At 43.1% G+C, this 18,743-nt stretch overlaps 3 protein-coding genes across 5 annotated transcripts in view; all 3 read right to left on the bottom strand.

Moving 5' to 3' along the window:
- sqlea (squalene epoxidase a) lies at positions 1–9,098 on the bottom strand. The gene is made up of 11 exons (XM_062538925.1): positions 8,516–9,098; positions 7,714–7,975; positions 7,088–7,265; positions 5,990–6,086; positions 5,425–5,538; positions 4,998–5,169; positions 3,983–4,078; positions 3,283–3,425; positions 2,652–2,748; positions 2,205–2,292; positions 1–1,877 (listed from the first exon to the last, which is right to left on the bottom strand). The coding sequence occupies exons 1-11, from the start codon at positions 8,786–8,788 to the stop codon at positions 1,685–1,687; spliced, it is 1,713 nt and encodes a 570-aa protein (XP_062394909.1). The 5' UTR covers positions 8,789–9,098; the 3' UTR covers positions 1–1,684.
- A 367-nt stretch (positions 9,099–9,465) lies between these two features.
- LOC134082893 (uncharacterized) lies at positions 9,466–15,388 on the bottom strand. 2 transcript variants are annotated; one of them, XM_062538926.1, is made up of 14 exons: positions 15,259–15,388; positions 14,677–14,753; positions 14,305–14,377; positions 13,994–14,109; positions 13,820–13,845; positions 13,136–13,273; positions 12,821–12,930; positions 12,640–12,735; positions 12,421–12,504; positions 12,040–12,166; positions 11,507–11,612; positions 10,468–10,650; positions 10,201–10,275; positions 9,466–9,969 (listed from the first exon to the last, which is right to left on the bottom strand). In XM_062538926.1, exons 1-14 carry the CDS (start codon positions 15,278–15,280, stop codon positions 9,886–9,888), a joined length of 1,317 nt encoding a protein of 438 aa, XP_062394910.1. In that variant the 5' UTR covers positions 15,281–15,388; the 3' UTR covers positions 9,466–9,885. The 2 variants fall into 2 exon arrangements, with proteins under 2 accessions (XP_062394910.1, XP_062394911.1); XM_062538927.1 differs by lacking the exon at positions 12,640–12,735.
- A 167-nt stretch (positions 15,389–15,555) lies between these two features.
- rnf144b (ring finger protein 144B) overlaps positions 15,556–18,743 on the bottom strand; it is a 10,957-nt gene continuing 7,769 nt past the window's right edge. For both annotated transcript variants that reach the window (XM_062538928.1, XM_062538929.1), the window contains exons 5-8: positions 18,359–18,575; positions 17,869–17,998; positions 17,465–17,554; positions 15,556–16,656 (exon numbers count right to left, since the gene is read on the bottom strand). In XM_062538928.1, coding sequence (XP_062394912.1) covers positions 16,492–16,656; positions 17,465–17,554; positions 17,869–17,998; positions 18,359–18,575 — 602 coding nt within the window. In that variant the 3' untranslated portion in view covers positions 15,556–16,491. The remainder of the gene's footprint in view (positions 16,657–17,464; positions 17,555–17,868; positions 17,999–18,358; positions 18,576–18,743) is intronic.

Genomic DNA, 18,743 nt, shown 5'->3' on the forward strand with positions numbered 1-18,743 from the left:
TGCATTATATGTAAACATTTAATGAGCTTTAATGTTCAACATTCTTTGTATGATTTATCTATGTTCGCTGATGCATTTCAGAATATTAGTTGACGGAACTTTACAGACTCAAGGGGCATTTGAAAGGTAAATATGCAACAGTTTTACAAAGAATGATTAGAGTGACAGACTTTTAAAGTGTGCGTCATGAGATTATTGTTCAACTGGAAATACTCCCCCCTGTTTCACAGCTAGACTGTAAAGAAAACAATTTTAATGACACTGAAAATGATCTGAACATAAAATCCATGTTACAAACAAACTGATTTCTCACATAACAGCAAATAGTCGCATAAATTGTTTGGATTTTGTAACCAAACAGTTTGCAGTCAATCAGACGGATTTTACAAAACTGAATAACAAGATTGGTAGGGAAAGCACATTGCTTATCCTTTCCGCACAACTCAAAGGCAATAGAAGTCAGAATTCCATTGAAATCAAAGGCATTTCATTTGAAGGTCTCTTAAGTGGACAATCAACCTGAATTCCTCCATTGGTCCACTTTCTTTCTCAACTTGCTTTTAAAACAACACACACTTGTCACTTCCTCTCTGTTAATGTACTCAGCTTCCTCTCTATTCCATAAGGCCATCAGAATGGCAAAATAGACACCTCAGTTTCCAAGAAAACTCAGACCAGTGTCATCATGATGTGTCTCGCAAGTAATGAACAACTTCACCGGTGTCTTTTGTTCAGTACACAAAATGAATAAGGCTCAAATCAGACAAGTCACTAAATGTGATATGGTGTTAGGACGAATGAAAAAATTGTTTCAAAGGAATGTGCAATGCACTTGAACAGTGCGCCACATTTTTGTGTTGGATGAATAACCAGTACCAGACTATTTCCTCCAGCACAATCACATTTCGCCTGAGTAGGATCATAAGTGCAAAAGTTTGATACAAGTGCATTGAATTCAATTAAAGAAAATATGCCAACTGCAATTTCTGGCTATGTTAATATATTCAATATGAAAAATGCTTCCCTACTTGATATAAAACCGTTTAGACAAAAAAAATGGGCTTAATTTAGTGGCACAGCGGTTTAAAGTCATTTGAAAAATATGGATTTTCCTATCGCTAATACAGCATGAGCCTGAAGTAGCCATTTTTCTTTTGCACTTCATATGATTTGCCCTTAGATCCATTGATCATATTTCTGTCATAAAAAGAGAAGTCTCATAGTGGGTGAAGGCACCAGATGCAGCCTAAGTCCTGACTAATGACACTGACCATACAGTAGGTATTAGGACACTGTGACAGTAGTCAGAGTGAGGTAATAAGCTGGCCAGGGAGCCAGTAATAGATATTGACAGGTACTTTTACAGTCCAAAACACTGTTGAATGTGTCAATCTCTGGAATAGGCCTTTGCTAGCTGTCCAGTTCAGTTCCCTGCCATATTATTGATTACCATTGAGACCCACCAGGCAAACATAACCCTCTTAAACAGACATAGCCACTGCTCCTCAGATCAGATGCAGCATCTCCATGGGAGCTGACGTTACAGATTTGTCCACTCAATCTCAGAAAGTACCATTGAAAAGAAACAAAAACAAAAAGCAGCAGGCTCAGAGACTCCCTAAGGCCTTGGGTTTTGGGGTTCGGGGGGAGGTCCGAGTTTTGCGTCTCGGACCAGCAGGGCCGCTCAGAACACCAGGTACTTGAACTCGGAGTAGATGAGGGGGATCATGACGGTGCAGGCTCGGTAGAGGATGGCGCCGCTCTTGACCACGGCTCGGGGCTTGGTGAGCCAAGACTCGGACTTGAAGCTGAAGTAAATGGCGTACATAGCCACGGCGACGAAGTGCCCGATCAAGGTCATGGGCTTAGGGGTCAGCCTGGAGGAGGGGGGGGGGGGTGGGGAGTGACAGATGGAGGGGGATTAGACCACGACACACTCAACAGGGGGTCAATCCAGCGTCTGATTCTCTCTTTGCTACCCAACTCTTGAGTTGGAGAAAACCTTGAAACACAACATACTGTACAAACACAATGTTCAATATACTATGTATTTTATCACATCAAGTTTTACATTGAGTTAATTCAGTTCACATATTTAATTGTGTACATTACTATCTGATTAAAAAATAGTAAACAGTTCTAGTCAGTTATAGTGCTGAATCTAGTGTTATTTGACTAAGAGGGTTTGTGAATGCAGTACATACACAGACAGCAGGCCAATGGGACCAGATATGCACTCTCCACCCAGCTTGAAGTAATGGAAACAGGCTCGCCTCAACTCGTGCAGTGAGTCTGCAGAACACACCCAAGCATTAGTAAACAAACGACACGTACCGTGGTCATGGTAGCCACAGTCCAGATTATTATGAATTAAAGAAGACTCATTTACTAATCACTACTGCTAAAGGTTCTTCTGAACTCCTAAGATAGTCTAGTGGGGATGAATGCATCTTGAGCAGGTTTCACATAACCGTGTGGTTAGCGCAGTGGAACATGGGTGTAACATTTCATACACTGGTGAGGAAGACGCTGAGAGCACGGTTGTCTTAATCCTACATTGGATGTCCTTGATTCACTTGGCTGGTAACAGTTAGCACTGCTGCTGGTGGCAGTGGCAATATCTCACATACAGAATGGCCATGCCTACTCACTGTCTGTAGCGGCGAAGAGCTCGTACAGCGCCTGAGCCAACACATTCACCACAAAGGAGTGGGAAGACTTCCTCTCCCAGTGGAATTTCCTCTTGGCCTACAGGGCAAAGATGGGATGCAAAAAAAAAGAAAAACATGATCAAATAATTCAAGTAAATAGTGTCCTAATCAGTGTGAGAAATCATCGGCACCATCCTTTGTCAAGCCATAAGGCCTCTCGGAGAGACCACTAATCGAGGATCCATTGTGTTCTGGAACGCGTTCAGTTTGAGTAGCTCAGGTTATCAGCACAGTATGTGCTCACCATAAAGCAAACAGGACTCTCCAGTTGCAGTGTTAAACAATCCTAGCCTGGTCACAGCAGACCAGCGAGACTTCCTTCACAAAAACCTCTGAACAAACAGCCCAGTTTGTTCTACCAGAATGTAATCAGACACTCCCGTCTGCGGTAGCAGTAGCAGTCTGGCAGTCAGACAATCAACTCTCAGGCATGGCTTTCTCCTTTTCTTCTCAAAACGGCTCAAAATACAGTTACTTTTCATTCATAACTACTTAACCTTGGTGAGCACTGAGCCTATGATCACACTGTTGCTGGCCTCCTCCTGAGACCTCACGGAGGGCATTGACTAACCTGGAGCATGGCTGCGTTGTCATAGAGATCGGGGATGCTCTGCAGCAGGCCCCTCCAGATGCCCACGTCGCTCAGGACCACGCTCATCCCGCCTCCCGTCAGAGGGTGCCTCATGTTGTAGGCGTCCCCCAGAAGGAGCACCCCTGCAGGGGACAAGATTACGAGTCAGACAGACACGGACATCCATCCACGCTGCTACTGTACCTTACAGCAATGATACTGTAGCCATATACTCATAATAATATACCCTAAAGACTAATTACAGTATATCATACAGAGGGATGTATGGGAATGTGATACATTTCCATGACCTTCATATACTGTACATTCAACCTCGATTTAATTCTTGGAAATTGGTTCAGGGTACTCCTCATTTCATGATATTCTAATTGATAGTGAGATTTTACAAATAAACCAAAACAAAATAAACAATAAATAATAACGATAAATAAACAATTTCAGAGGACAAATGGGTGTTATCTCCCCATAGTGCTATGTTATACATGACCAGTTTATGCCGTGTGCTATTTTGGCATACTGAACATTCCCTTCTGTAAATGTCACATCTGGCTGTGTTGTTACAATGTGAAAATTGTAAACATACCCAGCCCTGAACGACTTAAGTGATGATGTCACATCAGCTGTTAAGTCAAGGCGGCTCTATTGCGTGAGCTGGAATGTTGGTGTAAAACCTGTTTACCTGATTTGTTGACTGGCGAGGGAGGCAGAAAGCTGGCTGGCATGGACCTCAGTCGATCATTCTGCAGTGCAACCATAAAGGGCTCCCTTAAATGTTCTAAGGAGACAAAAACAGTGGGAGGGTCACGTCATGCGACTCTTCATCTGAAACAATACATACTGTACGTATGTTTGCCAAATGAGTCACTTTGAGACTCCAATATCTTGAGAATCCTATCCTTCAAATGGGTAAAGTATGAAATTGCTAGAATGAGATTCATCTTGTTACAAGATGACATAGTTCAGTTTAAAGTCAGAGTTGTTAGGATGGAGCCATTATCAAATCGGATGACACAGTGTAAGGCCAGTGGGAACTCTAGTGCAAAAGAACTCCATAAACCATTTTAGGTGTTTCCACACTGCCCAGACAATACCCAACAACCCTCCAAATTCTAAAATTGCCAGCTATTGGCTAGCCTGGAGACCAGACTCTCTTCTTCGCAGAGAGTCTGGCCTAGATCCATTGGCAAACATTTATTTCCTGGTTTGTGGACGCTTGTCTGAAGTTTGAATTCATTGGAGTTCAATCACTAACGTTTGGTAATGACGTATGATAACCACGGGGGACACAACGATAATGATAGGCTTGAAACTTAAAGGTAATCGCTATTGGGAACGCCCTCTGTTCGCTGATTGGGCGGAGATGCACTTGCAGGAGTAAACAAAGCTGAATCAAGCTATACCAGACGGAGTATGAAGAGAAATGTAAATGAGCGGAAGTACATAGTCAGGCGGGGGCCAGGCTAATTGGCTGCAGCCTTTCATTAAAGTTGTTTCGTAAAGTAGTTTCCACCTTGTGGGTAATTACCATCCATTCCTTATTTGTAATCCCTTGAGCCTTAACCCACCCTCTATTTGTGGACAATCCTAAGGGCACTTAGAGGCAAAGAGATGTAGAACTAGTTCTACTACTTTTGCTTCTGTGTCTTGGCTTTTTCTTTTCTTTATGAATGGGTGCTAACTGTAAGTTCTCAGACCTGGTAGCTGAGGGTGAATCTTGTCTGCCATATAGCCGGTCAGGTCTCTGGGCATGTCCCCTCTGATGTCCACCAGCACCCTGGTGTCTGTGGAGGAGATCTGGTAGATCAGCACGGGGCTGGGGTCAGCCAGCACCAGCTCAGCATGGTGGTCCTTGTACTGGGGAGAATCCTGGAGGGAGAATCGGGGAGTCACTCTTTTGGTCACATGTTCCTTCATTGTCATGCAAATCTACTGCAAATCTGGTCATTCTACTTCAACATAATTAGCCTATTGCTCGTTTCATCTCCTCACTGATTTATATTGTCTCACTAAACATCTATACATTCCACTTTTTGGAGTCCAGACATGGAAATGCATTATACATAATGGCTAACATTTTCCGATACACAGATGGCAACGTGAGAGATCAACATAAGAGTTCACCTTCATGATGCATCCTACGAAGTGAGAGGAAACTTGGACTTTTCCAGCCGCAAGGCTCTTGCGGAACTTGGAGAAGCAGCCATCTGCCACAATAGTGAGTGGAGCATGAATTTCCTGAGAGACAAAAAAAACAGAACATAATACATCAAAAAGATTGTTCAAAGTTACTTTGGGATTACTTGAACTACTGTACACAACCAATCACAAATAATATGGCATGGGGCATGGCTTTATATGACAACAGAGGACTGCAGTTAGCCGTGCTGTACAAAACAATCAGTGGCTGCTCTTCTGAAAAGATAAGAGTGGCTAGGAGTTTATTGTACCAATTTACAGTAGGTTGATTTCACTGCTGGTTACAACCCTTGGAAGTCGAAAGTGAATGGAGGATTCTTAGACCCATTCTCAATCTCATATTTAGCGATATATAATAATCTAATATTTATACTCTTTGGACAAAAGCATCTGCTAAATACTAGTCAACTTTTTGATTCTATTTGAGAAGCAGTCTGATGTTAGCCAGGCTAAGAGATCCCTCATTGCAGGTGTGGAATTGTGGTATCACCTTGGTGTCGCCGCTCTCCTTGTCTCTGTACTGGACCCCTGTCACACAGTCGTCCTCCTCCTCGAGGCTCGTCACCGTGCCTTCAATGAACTTCACACTGGCAGAGAAGAGACAACACAAGACGTACCGTTTCAGATTGCACAACGCCAAATGTACAGGGGTCAACACTCAGACACAGAAAAAAGTTCATTGTCTTTCCTCTACATGATTTCCAAATACGTTATGCAATTACATCACATGCGTGCGCGCACACGCACGCACGCGCACGCGCACACACACACACACACACACACACACACACACACACACACACATTTCCTGGCTGAGCAAAAACTGACAGTGGCCTCAACTCTAACTTGCACACGTCATCCTATAGAGCAGGATCACTAGGGCCTGAATATAGTATAGAATATAGTATATATATGCGTCTGTGTCTCACACACATGGCACGTGACCAAAACTGTGTCATCAACATGGCGTTGTGGAGGGTGTCGTGTGCCTCCCAACATACAGTATGTGAATGCTCAGAGGAGTATGCCACTTTCATTAGTCACCTATCAATACACACACACACACACACACACACACACACACACACACTTACAAAAATGACATGTTTGAGGCAGATTTGCAGCGAACTTGTGGGGAATTTGTGGGAAACAAATGTTGGCCCCTAGAGGCAAACTTCCAGCAAAGTTCTAGGAACACTCAGAAGTTTGCCACAAGTGGCATATGTGTTCGCCAGTGATTCCCCACCAGACTTAGCCAATAATGTCCAGTGAACTTCTGGTAATAATAACCCTAATTTTCATATGACGTTGCTGCAAATTTGCTGCAACATTGCCGCAACTGTTTGCCAGAAACCCAATTTGCATGTGAAAATATGACCTTGCTGCAAATTTGCGGCAACTATTCACCAGAAGCATGATATTTTGGAAAGGGCACACACACACACACACACATACACACACACACACACACACACACACACACTCTGACTAATTGACTACACCTCTATGAGTCATTCCATTCCGCCTTCTCTGAACGTCATGTCTCACCACCTCCCTCATAAGGTTCCAAATGATTGATGTCGCTTACTTGGGCTCGGCGAGGGCCACGCGGCGCAGGCCCATGATGAAGCGGCCGTGGTGGAAGGCGCGGCCGCACTGGATGGCGTTCTCCTCCTGAGGGTAGGGGATCTCCACCTCGGTGCTGGTCTCGATGTCGTGGATCACGTAACCGTTCACCACGTGAGCGTCCAGGCCCTCCACAGCACCTGCGGGGCAGCCACGGGCGTCAGGTTATACTGTAGGCTCCGGGTCAGTGCATGGGAACAGTGTCAATAAGTCAAGGGAGTGTAATGAACACTGTGTGGGTGCATTTGTATGTGTGTGTGTGTTGGTGAGTGTGTGTGTGTGTGTGTGTGTGTGTGTGTGTGTGTGTGTGTGTGTGTGTGTGTGTGTGTGTCTCTGTGTGTATGTGTGTCTGTCTGTGTGTGTGTGTCTGTGTGTGTGTGTGTCTGTAAGTATGACAGAGAGAGAGAGAGAGAGAGAGAGAGAGAGAGAGAGAGAGAGAGAGAGAGAGAGAGAGAGAGAAAGGGAGAGAGAGTCCAGTGACGTGTGGTCACCCATGTGTATGTCACATCAGGTCCCACAATACAGACAGAAGCAGAGCTCTAATGAAGAACCTGAACTGTTTTAGTTCCTCCAATTAACCGCACTCACTCTCCAGCCCCAGCTCTTTCAGGGCCCGGTAGCCTCCCGGCTGGAGCAGCTCTCCCACAATCCGGTCTGGCTCGCGGAGGTCCCTCTCGATCACAGTCACCCGCCGGCCGTCTCGGGCAAGGACCGCTGCCATGGCAGAGCCCAGCACCCCAGCGCCCACAATAAGGACGTCCGGCTCGTGGTCAGTGGTGACGGTGCCATTGGCCCCGGTCTCCACATTGGACGCTGTCTGCACCTCTGCTCGCTTTCTCCTGGTGCTCGCCTGGCAGTGGTGGGAGGGGTGCACGGGCAGTTAGAGAGAGGACTCGCTAGGCACGGGTGGAAAACTGACATTGCTGGCATTTTTAAATTGTTTGAAGCCAGGCCTCTGGAATGTATCGGCATATGGGTCTTTGTTATCTCATCTGTGGAATGTGAATGTGCTCTCTATGGCCAATGTATAAGTCAATTCAGAGATACAGTATAACCACATAAAAAATGTAGCCTATAGGTGATCTATGAAACCAATTTCATTCAATAGGTATTTCAGTGTATAATATTATTATTATTATTACTACTTTAGTCTCACTTGAATATTTGCCAGAAAAGTACAAATATGAACTTGAGGCAAACGTGCTAAAGGCAAATCTGTAGCAAACAAAACAACCATAATAACCAATTATTTTCCATACGTTTGCCACAAAGTTCAACAGTCCACTGCAATCAATTTGCATGTAAAAATTTGCATATCAAACTGCGAGAATCCTAACATTTCTGTAAGGGTTAATAAAAAAAATTACGTGTGGATGAGTTCATCACTTACTTTTTTTGAAGAGCTTGCAGAACTCCGCGAAATCGTTGATTTTGAGAATAACCTATTTGTGAGTGGAAGGGCTGACAGTATGTCGAGTGGCAAATGTAGTATCTGCGGAACTTTAATAGATTGTCCATAGCGATATCTGGCATAGGTCAAAAGCAAGCCAACAGAGATCAACGCCATGGCAGCCAGGACGATTTCTTTGTGGGCAAAATCGATTACAGCGTCGCATTTTTTAAACATATAAGTAAAACTTGCGATCCCAAGAAAGGTCCACATATTTGAAAACCTTACAAATTCAAAATACTAATGAAAAACTACGAAACGCTTTGTAGACCAAGTCGGGAAAAACGAAGGCAAAAAGGCAGTCCAATTAAAGTATTAGCATACTCCAGTTTAAGTTCCAACGTCAATGCAGACTATACAATAAAAAAATAAATAAACATATGTTCTTGCAATAAATCCCAGCTTCAAAAATAAAATGACATAGGCTTAAAAGTCCTTATTTTACCGTCAGAAATGCTGAAAGTGTAAAGTACCTGCCATGCATTGCAAGTTCAATTGACGGTACTGAAGCGGCATTCTTGCCGGTGCGCTGATGCCTGAGGATGCTGAATATTTTATGATAATGACTGTATCATTCATTGGAGGATTGCGGCGCGCCTGTCCCACCCTCGCAACTCGAATTCTACCAATCGCAGTACCTTTCTCGGTGAGCAGAGCTCACGCTATCTGGCCATTGGCCAATCCTAGACAGCTGGTTGGAGCACTGACTGAGGGAACAGTAGTATGATGTGATGTCACTAGAGGTGTCTTCAACCTGTGATTTCGATTATATGATGTTTTCGGACAAACAGATAATGAAAATCTCACGTCAGTAGCTAAATCTTAATTAAATGTTAAAAACAACAGTATTGATCAAGTGTTTTACAACGCGTTTTTTTTTTTTTTTTTTTTTTACAGTTTTAGTTTTTATTTCATTCATATGTGAGTATGGGGGGGGGGGGGGGGGGGTAAAGAGGATGTGTGCAGATTTAATTGAATCGTTCTTCTAACATTAGTCAGTTGCAAAGCAGTGTCTTCAGGAATCAGTGAGTCATTCTTCAATGAAATAATCATACAGACTAACAAAGGAATGGCTACATTTTCTTTTCAAAACATGATTTCTCTAGCCATTTTGTGAAATCCTGCTGTCTGCAGTCTGAGATTTAAGTAGGGTAATAGCATACATAAACAGACTAGACAACATCATGAAACTAGTTCAAAGTCTAAAGCACGACTGCCACAAAGCACAACTACAAATAGGCTACAATCAACTGAATTTGACCCAGATTGGAAGAAATGTAATTCCTCATTCAGGACCAGGCTACATTTAATCACAGGTAATGGTTAAAAACAGATTCACATTTCTCCTGCTTTCCTGATGTGACCTTTGGTTCTCCATTTTGCTTAATGAATTCCTGTAAAACAGACACCAAAACAGGTAGAGAGTGATTACAGAATGTACAGAAAGGTTCTGAATAAGCACGTCTTGCATGCTGAATGTGGGGCCCAAAAAAAAAAAAAACAGAAAATGGGTCAGGACATTACTGGATGAAACTGCATCGGGAAAATGAAATGAATGCATTTATGACTCATGAACAAACTGGGTTGTTATAGTAATCCCGCCCTCTCGGATTTTACTGCTGTACCTCAAGATCCTCCAGTGAGGCCACGCCCTCCTCCACTTTCTGTCCAATCCCCTCCTTGAAACTCAGGTAACGCTCCTACTCCAATTCCAAGGAACAACAAAACACAATCACACGCAGACACAGTTGAGTTAAGTTGATAACAATTAACAGCTATATTACTAAACTTAAACACACTACCATACTAACACATTAAATGATAATGAACACAAAACGTAGCAGTATGCACATTTTAAAACGATTCACAATAATTTGGTTGTGTAATGGCACCTTGAGCATGCCATCAATAACTCCTTCTTCAATGATCCGAACAGCGTTTCGTAAGCCTCTTGCAAAAGCATCCATGGCTGCAATATGGGCTATGAAGAGGTCCTCCAGGTCAGTGGACTCGCGCCGAACTTTGGCATCAAAGTTCAAGCCCCCTGGCTGCAGACCACCCTGTTCAATCACAGTCTAAAGGAATAGGACATGAGGGATCAGCAACCACATTTACTGTACATCACGCAGTGCCATTACATGTGCAAAACAATCAGAGTAAAGCACCAGTCGGAGTATTATCAGAATTTGGAACAATCCAGTTTACATGCTACATGAACAGCTAGAAATCTGATTCCCAGAGTCCTTCAGCAAGGGAGATTTGAACATTCTAACAACATTCCACAACAACAAGGTTCCACAGAACATTATAAACTCCAAATTGGAGTATTCGGTTATCTGATGGTTTGGATGCATGTATCGCACTGACTTATCAGCCCGAACAGAAAATAATCCTACTGCATACAGTAGGCCTACTGTCAGGACAACCCAAGGATGACCATTTAATAACAATGATAACAACTTTTATATGTGCCTTTCAAGATACCCCAGGTAACTTAACAAAGGGAGGGGTTGGGGTTTACATTAAAAAGCTAATTTCATTCCTATATTCAATTTTAATTATTCTATATTCTAACATAAGTATGCTAGCCTAGAAATCTAGATGCCCTTAGGTAGTCTAGCAACTCTTCATTGACTTGCGAGATTGCCCGAGGGAAGTTTAATCGCATCACGTATAGAGTCGGTACCTGCGACCAGAAGTAGCGACTGTTAAGCATCCTGCTACTTGAAAACAAGAGGATGATTCGTTTAGCACTATCCTATTGCGCGGACAGGCAATTTGAAAGACAACCGTGTATCCCAACCCTCCGATTGAGCCCTGCCTATGGTGAGTTCCTAGACCCTACATCTTGATGTGGCTCTGGCTCGTTAGGCTATAAATATGTAAGCAGTCAATTCCAAACCTGCAATATAACAGTATTGCCTCTCTGACCTTCATCACTATGGTGGTGTTCCTGATGTCCATGGGGAACTGGTCAGTGTCCCAGCCGAGATCAGGCGACCCTGTGTTGGAGTCCACTGACCCCAGCATCCCAAACCTGGAAACACCAGCCACAGGTTTTCCAAGATGTTTAAAACGTTTAGGTCATACATGTACAATTAAGTCATTTACAACTAGGCCTCATGGGTCTCTAATCCCAAATGTAGAAATTCAGGTTGATGTACCTAATTGTAAATATGTATTATTACTAATATCATTATTAGTACTATTACTATTGCTATTATTATTATTATTATTATTATTATTATTATTATCAAGAGGGATATTTAGTGGAGGACTGAATCGTGTGTGAAGTGATCCCACCAAGCAATATTGAAACTCCCTTTAGATCCCATCTTTCCCACTTTAACTCACTCAGTCATTTTTAGCCTTCTGGCAGACATGGTGACAACTGACTGGAGGAACTCAGACGGGCCGTGTCAGATCATAATGCCTTTGAGGTGAAAATGGCGGAGCAATCTTACACAGAGGCCATGACAATGTCGTGTTCATAGGAATGGCCAGCCAGAGTGGTGTGGTTAGGTTCGATGTTGAGCTTGAAATGCTGATCCAGGCCATAATGTTTCAGGAAGCCGATAACACTCATAGCGTCTGTGTAATAAACAGTGGATTCATTCAAGAGGGATGACATGACATGACATGTTTGAAATGTACAAATCTACAAATACACAGTTTAGTTTTAAATCGTAATTGATATTGTTTATATTGAGCTATATGGCAAAAGACAAAATAACGTTGTCCATATTGAAAATTGCTTTGACCAACACTGTGACTGTGAAATTAAACAAGTAACAATATGGATGTTTCTTCATTCATTTTCGGATTGATTAGGAACAGTCTCCCACCGTAATCATACTGGTGCTTGCATGGCTCCTTCGGCTTTGGCTCAATGAGGAACTGGCACTTCAGGCCAATCTTTTCCTTGTACGCTGAGAATAAATGCAACATGCATATACTGTACAGTGCTTCATAGCAGAAGGGATTCTGATACATACTCAACATTTATTCTTTATTCTTTATGTCAAGGATAACCCCTTGAGATTTCTCTAAACTCTAAAACTTACCAACTGCCATTTTGAAAAAGTTTGCCATATGTTTCAACTCAGCAGCCACGTCAGTGTTGTATATTGACAGGAAGCCTTCTCTGCCTCCCCAGAACACTGCATAAGAAATGACGTGTCATCAAAGGGCTGTGTAGCAGCACTCGTTGTGCTTTTAGCAAGCAAACATAATGAGAAATCTAACCAAAGTTTTCAGCGCCTAATTTCTTGGCCACATCCAGTCCTTTCTTCACCTGAGCCCCAGCGTAGGCCAGCACATGGCTGTCTGGATTTGTGGAGGCACCGTTCATGTATCTGGAACACATTTGATTCTGTGCATCACACACTTTCGTTGATTTTCCTTTTAAAACTGTTTCATGAACAATATGTGTATGTGGAATGTACAGCTATATGAAAGCCTATGATTGTGCAGACACTCATACTCATCCCAATTATTAAATCAATCAAACCACATGAAGATTAGGAATATCAGAACAACAAGCATTGGCCATGTACTGACCTGGGATGGGCAAACAGGTTGCAGGTGACCCACAGCACTTTGACCCCAGTCTGCTTCTGGAGTACCAGGGCCAGGTCGGTCATCTCGTCCAGGTTACGGTTGGACTCCTCCAGGGTGGACCCCTCTGGGGCCATGTCCCTGACAGAAGGTGGGAAAGAGGAAGAGTGACTATTATTATTACTATTACTATTTATTAGCTACCATCACACTGGTGAAACAAGACTGTTGGAATATGAACGCTCTAAAGAACATCTAGGTTCATCCAGAGCCCTATCTATAAGGCTATGGGTTCATCAGAGTTTAGAACCTAGAATTATTGTAAAATTAAATCTTTTGTTAGAATGATCAAAGTCCCCCTGCTAAAGGGTGGGTAAGCAAGTGATTTTGAACACATACAGCACAATTGAGTTGCTATGGACAAAAGCATCTGCAAAGAAACACAAAAATAAATATAAACTAGCACGTCATCCAGCAACATTTACCCTACCCTACAGTATCCTATAGTAAAAAAGGGTAAAAGGAAGGACTCGAGTGCATAATGTTGTTCATATGTGCAACACTGGGATCAGAGGCCAAGCAGTAGGCCTGGTTGTGCTCAATTGACACAGAGCTGAATAGAATAGACATTGCAGACAACTTTTTAGAATGTAACACAGAGCATATGCAAGATTGCTAATGGCATACCTGTCATGGAACGTGTAATACTTCACCTTGAATGGGAAAGAAAATGGAAAATCAATGTGGATCTATGTGACTTAATGAGGTATACTGAATCTAGACTAAAATCCACTCATCCACACCAATGCAGTGTCTTGCAGTACGTGTCCCTAACAAACAGCCCATGCACAGATTTCTTACGCCAAGTTTGGTGAAGAACTCAAAGGCAGCATGGAGTCTTTTCTTTGCCATTTCCATTGGGCTGCCTCCCTCATTCCAAGGTCGATGGAGCGTGGGGAATCCGAAAGGATCAGCACCTGCCATGCAAATTAAACATCACTCCAACGCTGATAAACAACTTAGCAAGGGTTCACCTCAAGACCAGAAATTAAGCAAAAAAAGCCCTTTATTCTACCACTATACCATACTACTGTATATAACAGTCGGTGTAGCCTACACAGAAATACTGAGAGTTGTCTCCCAACTTCATAAACTAGCCTACAGAATCTTACCAGTTCCACAGAAGGAATGCCAGTAGCATACGGAGAATCTTAGCCAGTCCTCCATAGTTCTTCCATGCAACACCTGTTAAAGGAGGTATAGCCTTTCAGTATCCTATACATCACAATATAGAAGATATGTTGTATCAAACTGTTAATCTATAGCCTACTCTATTTAGTGTGATTTATAAAAATGCACGCGTAAATAGGAACATTTGTTTGAGAGTACTTTAGTTAAGACAGAAGAGAGGTGCTGACTGATGAATGACATAATCTGGTTAATGATGTGGTTGTGTTTGAGGTCATGTGCATGCCACTAGGGGGCAAGGAAATGCTGTAGTTGAACTTGTCTGTGGAACGAAGAGCCATAAAGGGCTTACTTACTTCCCCGGCATTGTAGTGCTTAAAGCACAACACGTCCTTGGCACCAGCACTTTGCGAATAGGATATCTTTGAAATATCTGTTAAACAAAACGAACCATCATTTTTTAAACTCTGCTTAAGTGCCGTGTGTCTTTACAGCATTTAGGCCACTAATTGTTGTGACGAGGTAGGCTAGGCCTTACCTACTAAACGTTTTCAATAACTTGTATTATGGCCATATGGACACAAATGCAGAGCCATACAAATCCATACAACCCTAGCGAACAAGGCAGTGACCTGTGCTTTACTGCGTGTCACAAACAGTTGCTGTGCAATGCAGTAGAAACAACTGGTTAAAATACTTGCACGAAAACTGTCGTTAAGTCAAATTGAGTGGTCTGCAGACTAGATTTGATTTGCTGGGAGTTTAGCAAATATGACCAATGTAACAAAGACCAACAACCGTTCGTGTTGCTCACAAGACTTTCAGTCACTGAAAACGCAGTAAACTGCTCTTAAACGCAATAATCTAGTCGCCCGGATTCATTTCGGGCGAACATTTTCCGCATATGAACATATCCGAGGGTAGAGCAAAATAGTTACCTCGAAAATACTCGGTAGACATTGCAATAACGTTTTCAGTAGTTTTCCTTAGAGAAATCGTTTCCGTTGCATAGGCTACTGAACGTGACCAGCAGATGTCTCCTAAGGACGCATTACAGAGGTAGCCTAGTTAGGCGCCTCTTCCTCAATATTTCAACTTTATTCTCTGATTCCGCGTCCAAAGGTTACCAAGTTTGCTGTTTATGAATTATACGATCTTATTTCTGTCCACAGCGCCAAACTTGCAGGCTCTTGAAGTGATTTAGTCAAGTCAATAACTGTGCTGACACAATCCAAAACATTCATATTCATTGTTTTAATTAGTAATGAAGGTATTTTACAAAATATCACAGGCAGAAATATCAACAAAATGTAAAAATAACCCAATCATGTGAATATAGAACAGAAATTTACATAAGCAGTCAGTCATGCACATACCCCCAATATAACCTTTGGTCTGGAACAACAGGTGGAAACATTTAAAGATACAATAGGCAGATTTCATCATATCTTTCACATTGAACAACTAGCATAAAACACCTCTTTAAGTTACCTGACAACTTAAATGTGTGCAAATGCCAGACACTGAACCTTTGCCAGTAATTCTTGGCACACGCCTCTTCAATCTTTACCGCTGCTTGAACAGCAGGCAGTGCACTTACTCTGTACTGCTGCCTACTGTAACTCTAAAATGATATCATGACATGTCCCTCCACATCAATACATGTAGGCCTACAATATATGTATTTTCCCCCTGCATCAAATTAATGCTTCACATTGTTTCAAGGAACTATTTACATGTTTATGGTCCAAATATGTGGTTGTTTATCTTATAAACAACACATTTTGCATAAATCAATGGAAGGCAACACAGAAACACCACCAAATACCAGGCACTGCAGAGCGAGGCACTTGTGTACCCTTACAGTAACAAGACTGGTTTGGGTTTCTCCGTACTCTTCCGGTGTGAGTTCACATGAAAGTGATCAAAGAGTGTGTGTGTGTGTGTGTGTGTGTGTGTGTGTGTGTGTGTGTGTGTGTGTGTGTGTGTGTGTGTGTGTGTGTGTGTGTGTGTGTGTGTGCATATCTGTATTCGTGCGTATCCATGTGTGCACGTGTGTGTATGCGTGCAGGTGTGTGTGTGTGTGTGTTTGTCTATCTATATGTGTGTGTGTGTGTGTGTGTGTGTGTGTGTGTGTGTGTGTGTGTGTGAGAGAGAGAGAGCAAACTAGGCTAGAGGTCAGAGGGAACGCTTCTGCCATTCTTTTTGGTCTTCTTTTTCCGCTTCTTTCCATGACAGGGTTTGAAGACGCAACACAAGATGCATGGGGAGGCCAACAGCAGCAAAGGAAAAGTAAGCAACATGGTGATACTGGCACCCACGAGCACGGCCACCACCTGGAGAACAGAAAAGAGATAAAGACCGGCTGAACTCCCACTTGTTTCCTGTCTACCTCTTTACTGTCCTATATAATAAAGGCAAAAAGGCCAAAAATATATACTTTATATATAAAAAAAAAATTACAAGTTCATTTCAGCAAGTCCATTTCAGTACACCAGGGGGTGTTGCAGGCCTTCACACAATCTTCATAATGAGATGTGTGCTTGCACACTGATTTACTAGACCGGAATTTAACAGAGACTCTCCAAAGAAATGCATGCCAATAAAAACTAATCCTGTCTTCACAAGCAGGATTGCTAAAAGATAGATTACAGATGAATTAAAAGGAGATGCCCTTCCCTTCATACCCAGTCTTGTCAGTAGGCCAGTAAATTGTCATTACAAAATGATGGGAAGCACTTTTTTTTAATAATGGAAGCTCGTGTACTAGCACATCATCTGGCACTTCTCAGAAATCGCTCCCAGGTATTGCGGTCAGTTAAGGGCTGAATTCCCAGGAATTATGAAAAGGCTTGACTCCTTGACAGTCTTGGGAAATGGGAGTGAAACCACATGGACATGAGTTAGAGGTCCATGTACTGTACTGACTCATGTCCGTACTGGCATACGCCTCTGAAGTTCATCAAGTCATGTCCGTCCCTGTCTGCCCTCTCTGAGTCATAAGCCTTTATGAAAATGCTCCCTAATACAAAAGTGCACACCCTCGCCATATTGTGGGCCAGCGTGTATTCATGGGTTTCATTAGTCCCTTTCCACTGGTGCATCTGCTAATTGCATGAGTATACTGGACCATTGAAGTCTTACCTGCATTCTGTTCCACATAACAGAGGCCCGTGAGTGGCCCAGCTTGTATTTGCACGGGCCTTTGTCATAGTGCCTCAGAAAGATGTCACCCTGAGTGCACACCATAAGACAAGCATAAGACAAGCACAAACACAATTATAACATTACACTTTACAAAACATCAAAAAAATCAACAATCAACAACAATTAACATAACAAAAATAAAAAACGTTTCATCTTCAAACTGCCACATTCACAGACAAAAACATTGCATTTCATCATTCCTTGAACAAGGACTGCATGTGCAATGACGGATGTGTAGTGGTGCCTCAGCAGATCCTAAAATGTAGTCACAGATTTGATGTTTTCCAGTGAAGAGGTGAGAGGTGTGTGTGTGTGTGTGGGGGGGGGGGGGGGGCACTCACGTCTAAGTTCTGGAGGCAGTACCAGCAGAAGGTGTGCTTGCAGTTCTTGCAGAGCATCTGGGCGCAGCCCTGGTTGCGCTCGATGTAGATGCCACAGATGGGACACTGCTTGATGGGGGCATCAGTAGAGCTGCACGTACACAGAATGAAGGGAAATCTGAGATCTGCCTCCACTGGTAACAGCTGTAGCTGATAGGCATTCAGGATACAGTATAACATTCATTTACTACATAACATTTTTTGAAAAATAACGTTTGACTAACTGACAATTTCATTTGACTTGCTGACTGCAAAGTCATTTAACTTGTAACAGAAAGAGCTGTTTCTGTTCTGTTCTACCTGTCTCACGCACGCGCGTACACACACACACACACACACACACACACACACACACACACACACACACACACACACACACACACACACACACACACACACACACACACACACACACACACACACACACACACACACACACACACACACACACCTGTCCCCCTCTGAGGAGGCAGACATGAGGGGCTGGCTACTGGGGCAAACGTGCCCCTCCTGCCACGGCTGTTTGCAGTCGAAGCAGAAGATGGTGTGGCAGGCCGGACAGGGGACGGGCACGGGCGACGGTGTGCCCTCTACACCGGGCACGACGCAGCACACAGCCTGGCAGTGTATCACTGGGCACCAGGCCTTACTGGGATCCAGCTGCACCTCTGAGGAAAGGGGACAAAACACAACAGTGAAAAAACATGAGCAGTCAGTTGACCATCACTTCTTTCATTGGTCTGAAAGTGTGTGTGTGTGTGGCGGGGGACTGCAGATCATGTAGGAGAACAGAGACATGGGAGCCGCTGCCTTGTATGTAAATGTGAAGTAAGCGG

This window comes from Sardina pilchardus, chromosome 6 (assembly GCF_963854185.1).
Source record: "Sardina pilchardus chromosome 6, fSarPil1.1, whole genome shotgun sequence".
NCBI classification, from domain to species: Eukaryota; Metazoa; Chordata; class Actinopteri; order Clupeiformes; family Clupeidae; genus Sardina; species Sardina pilchardus.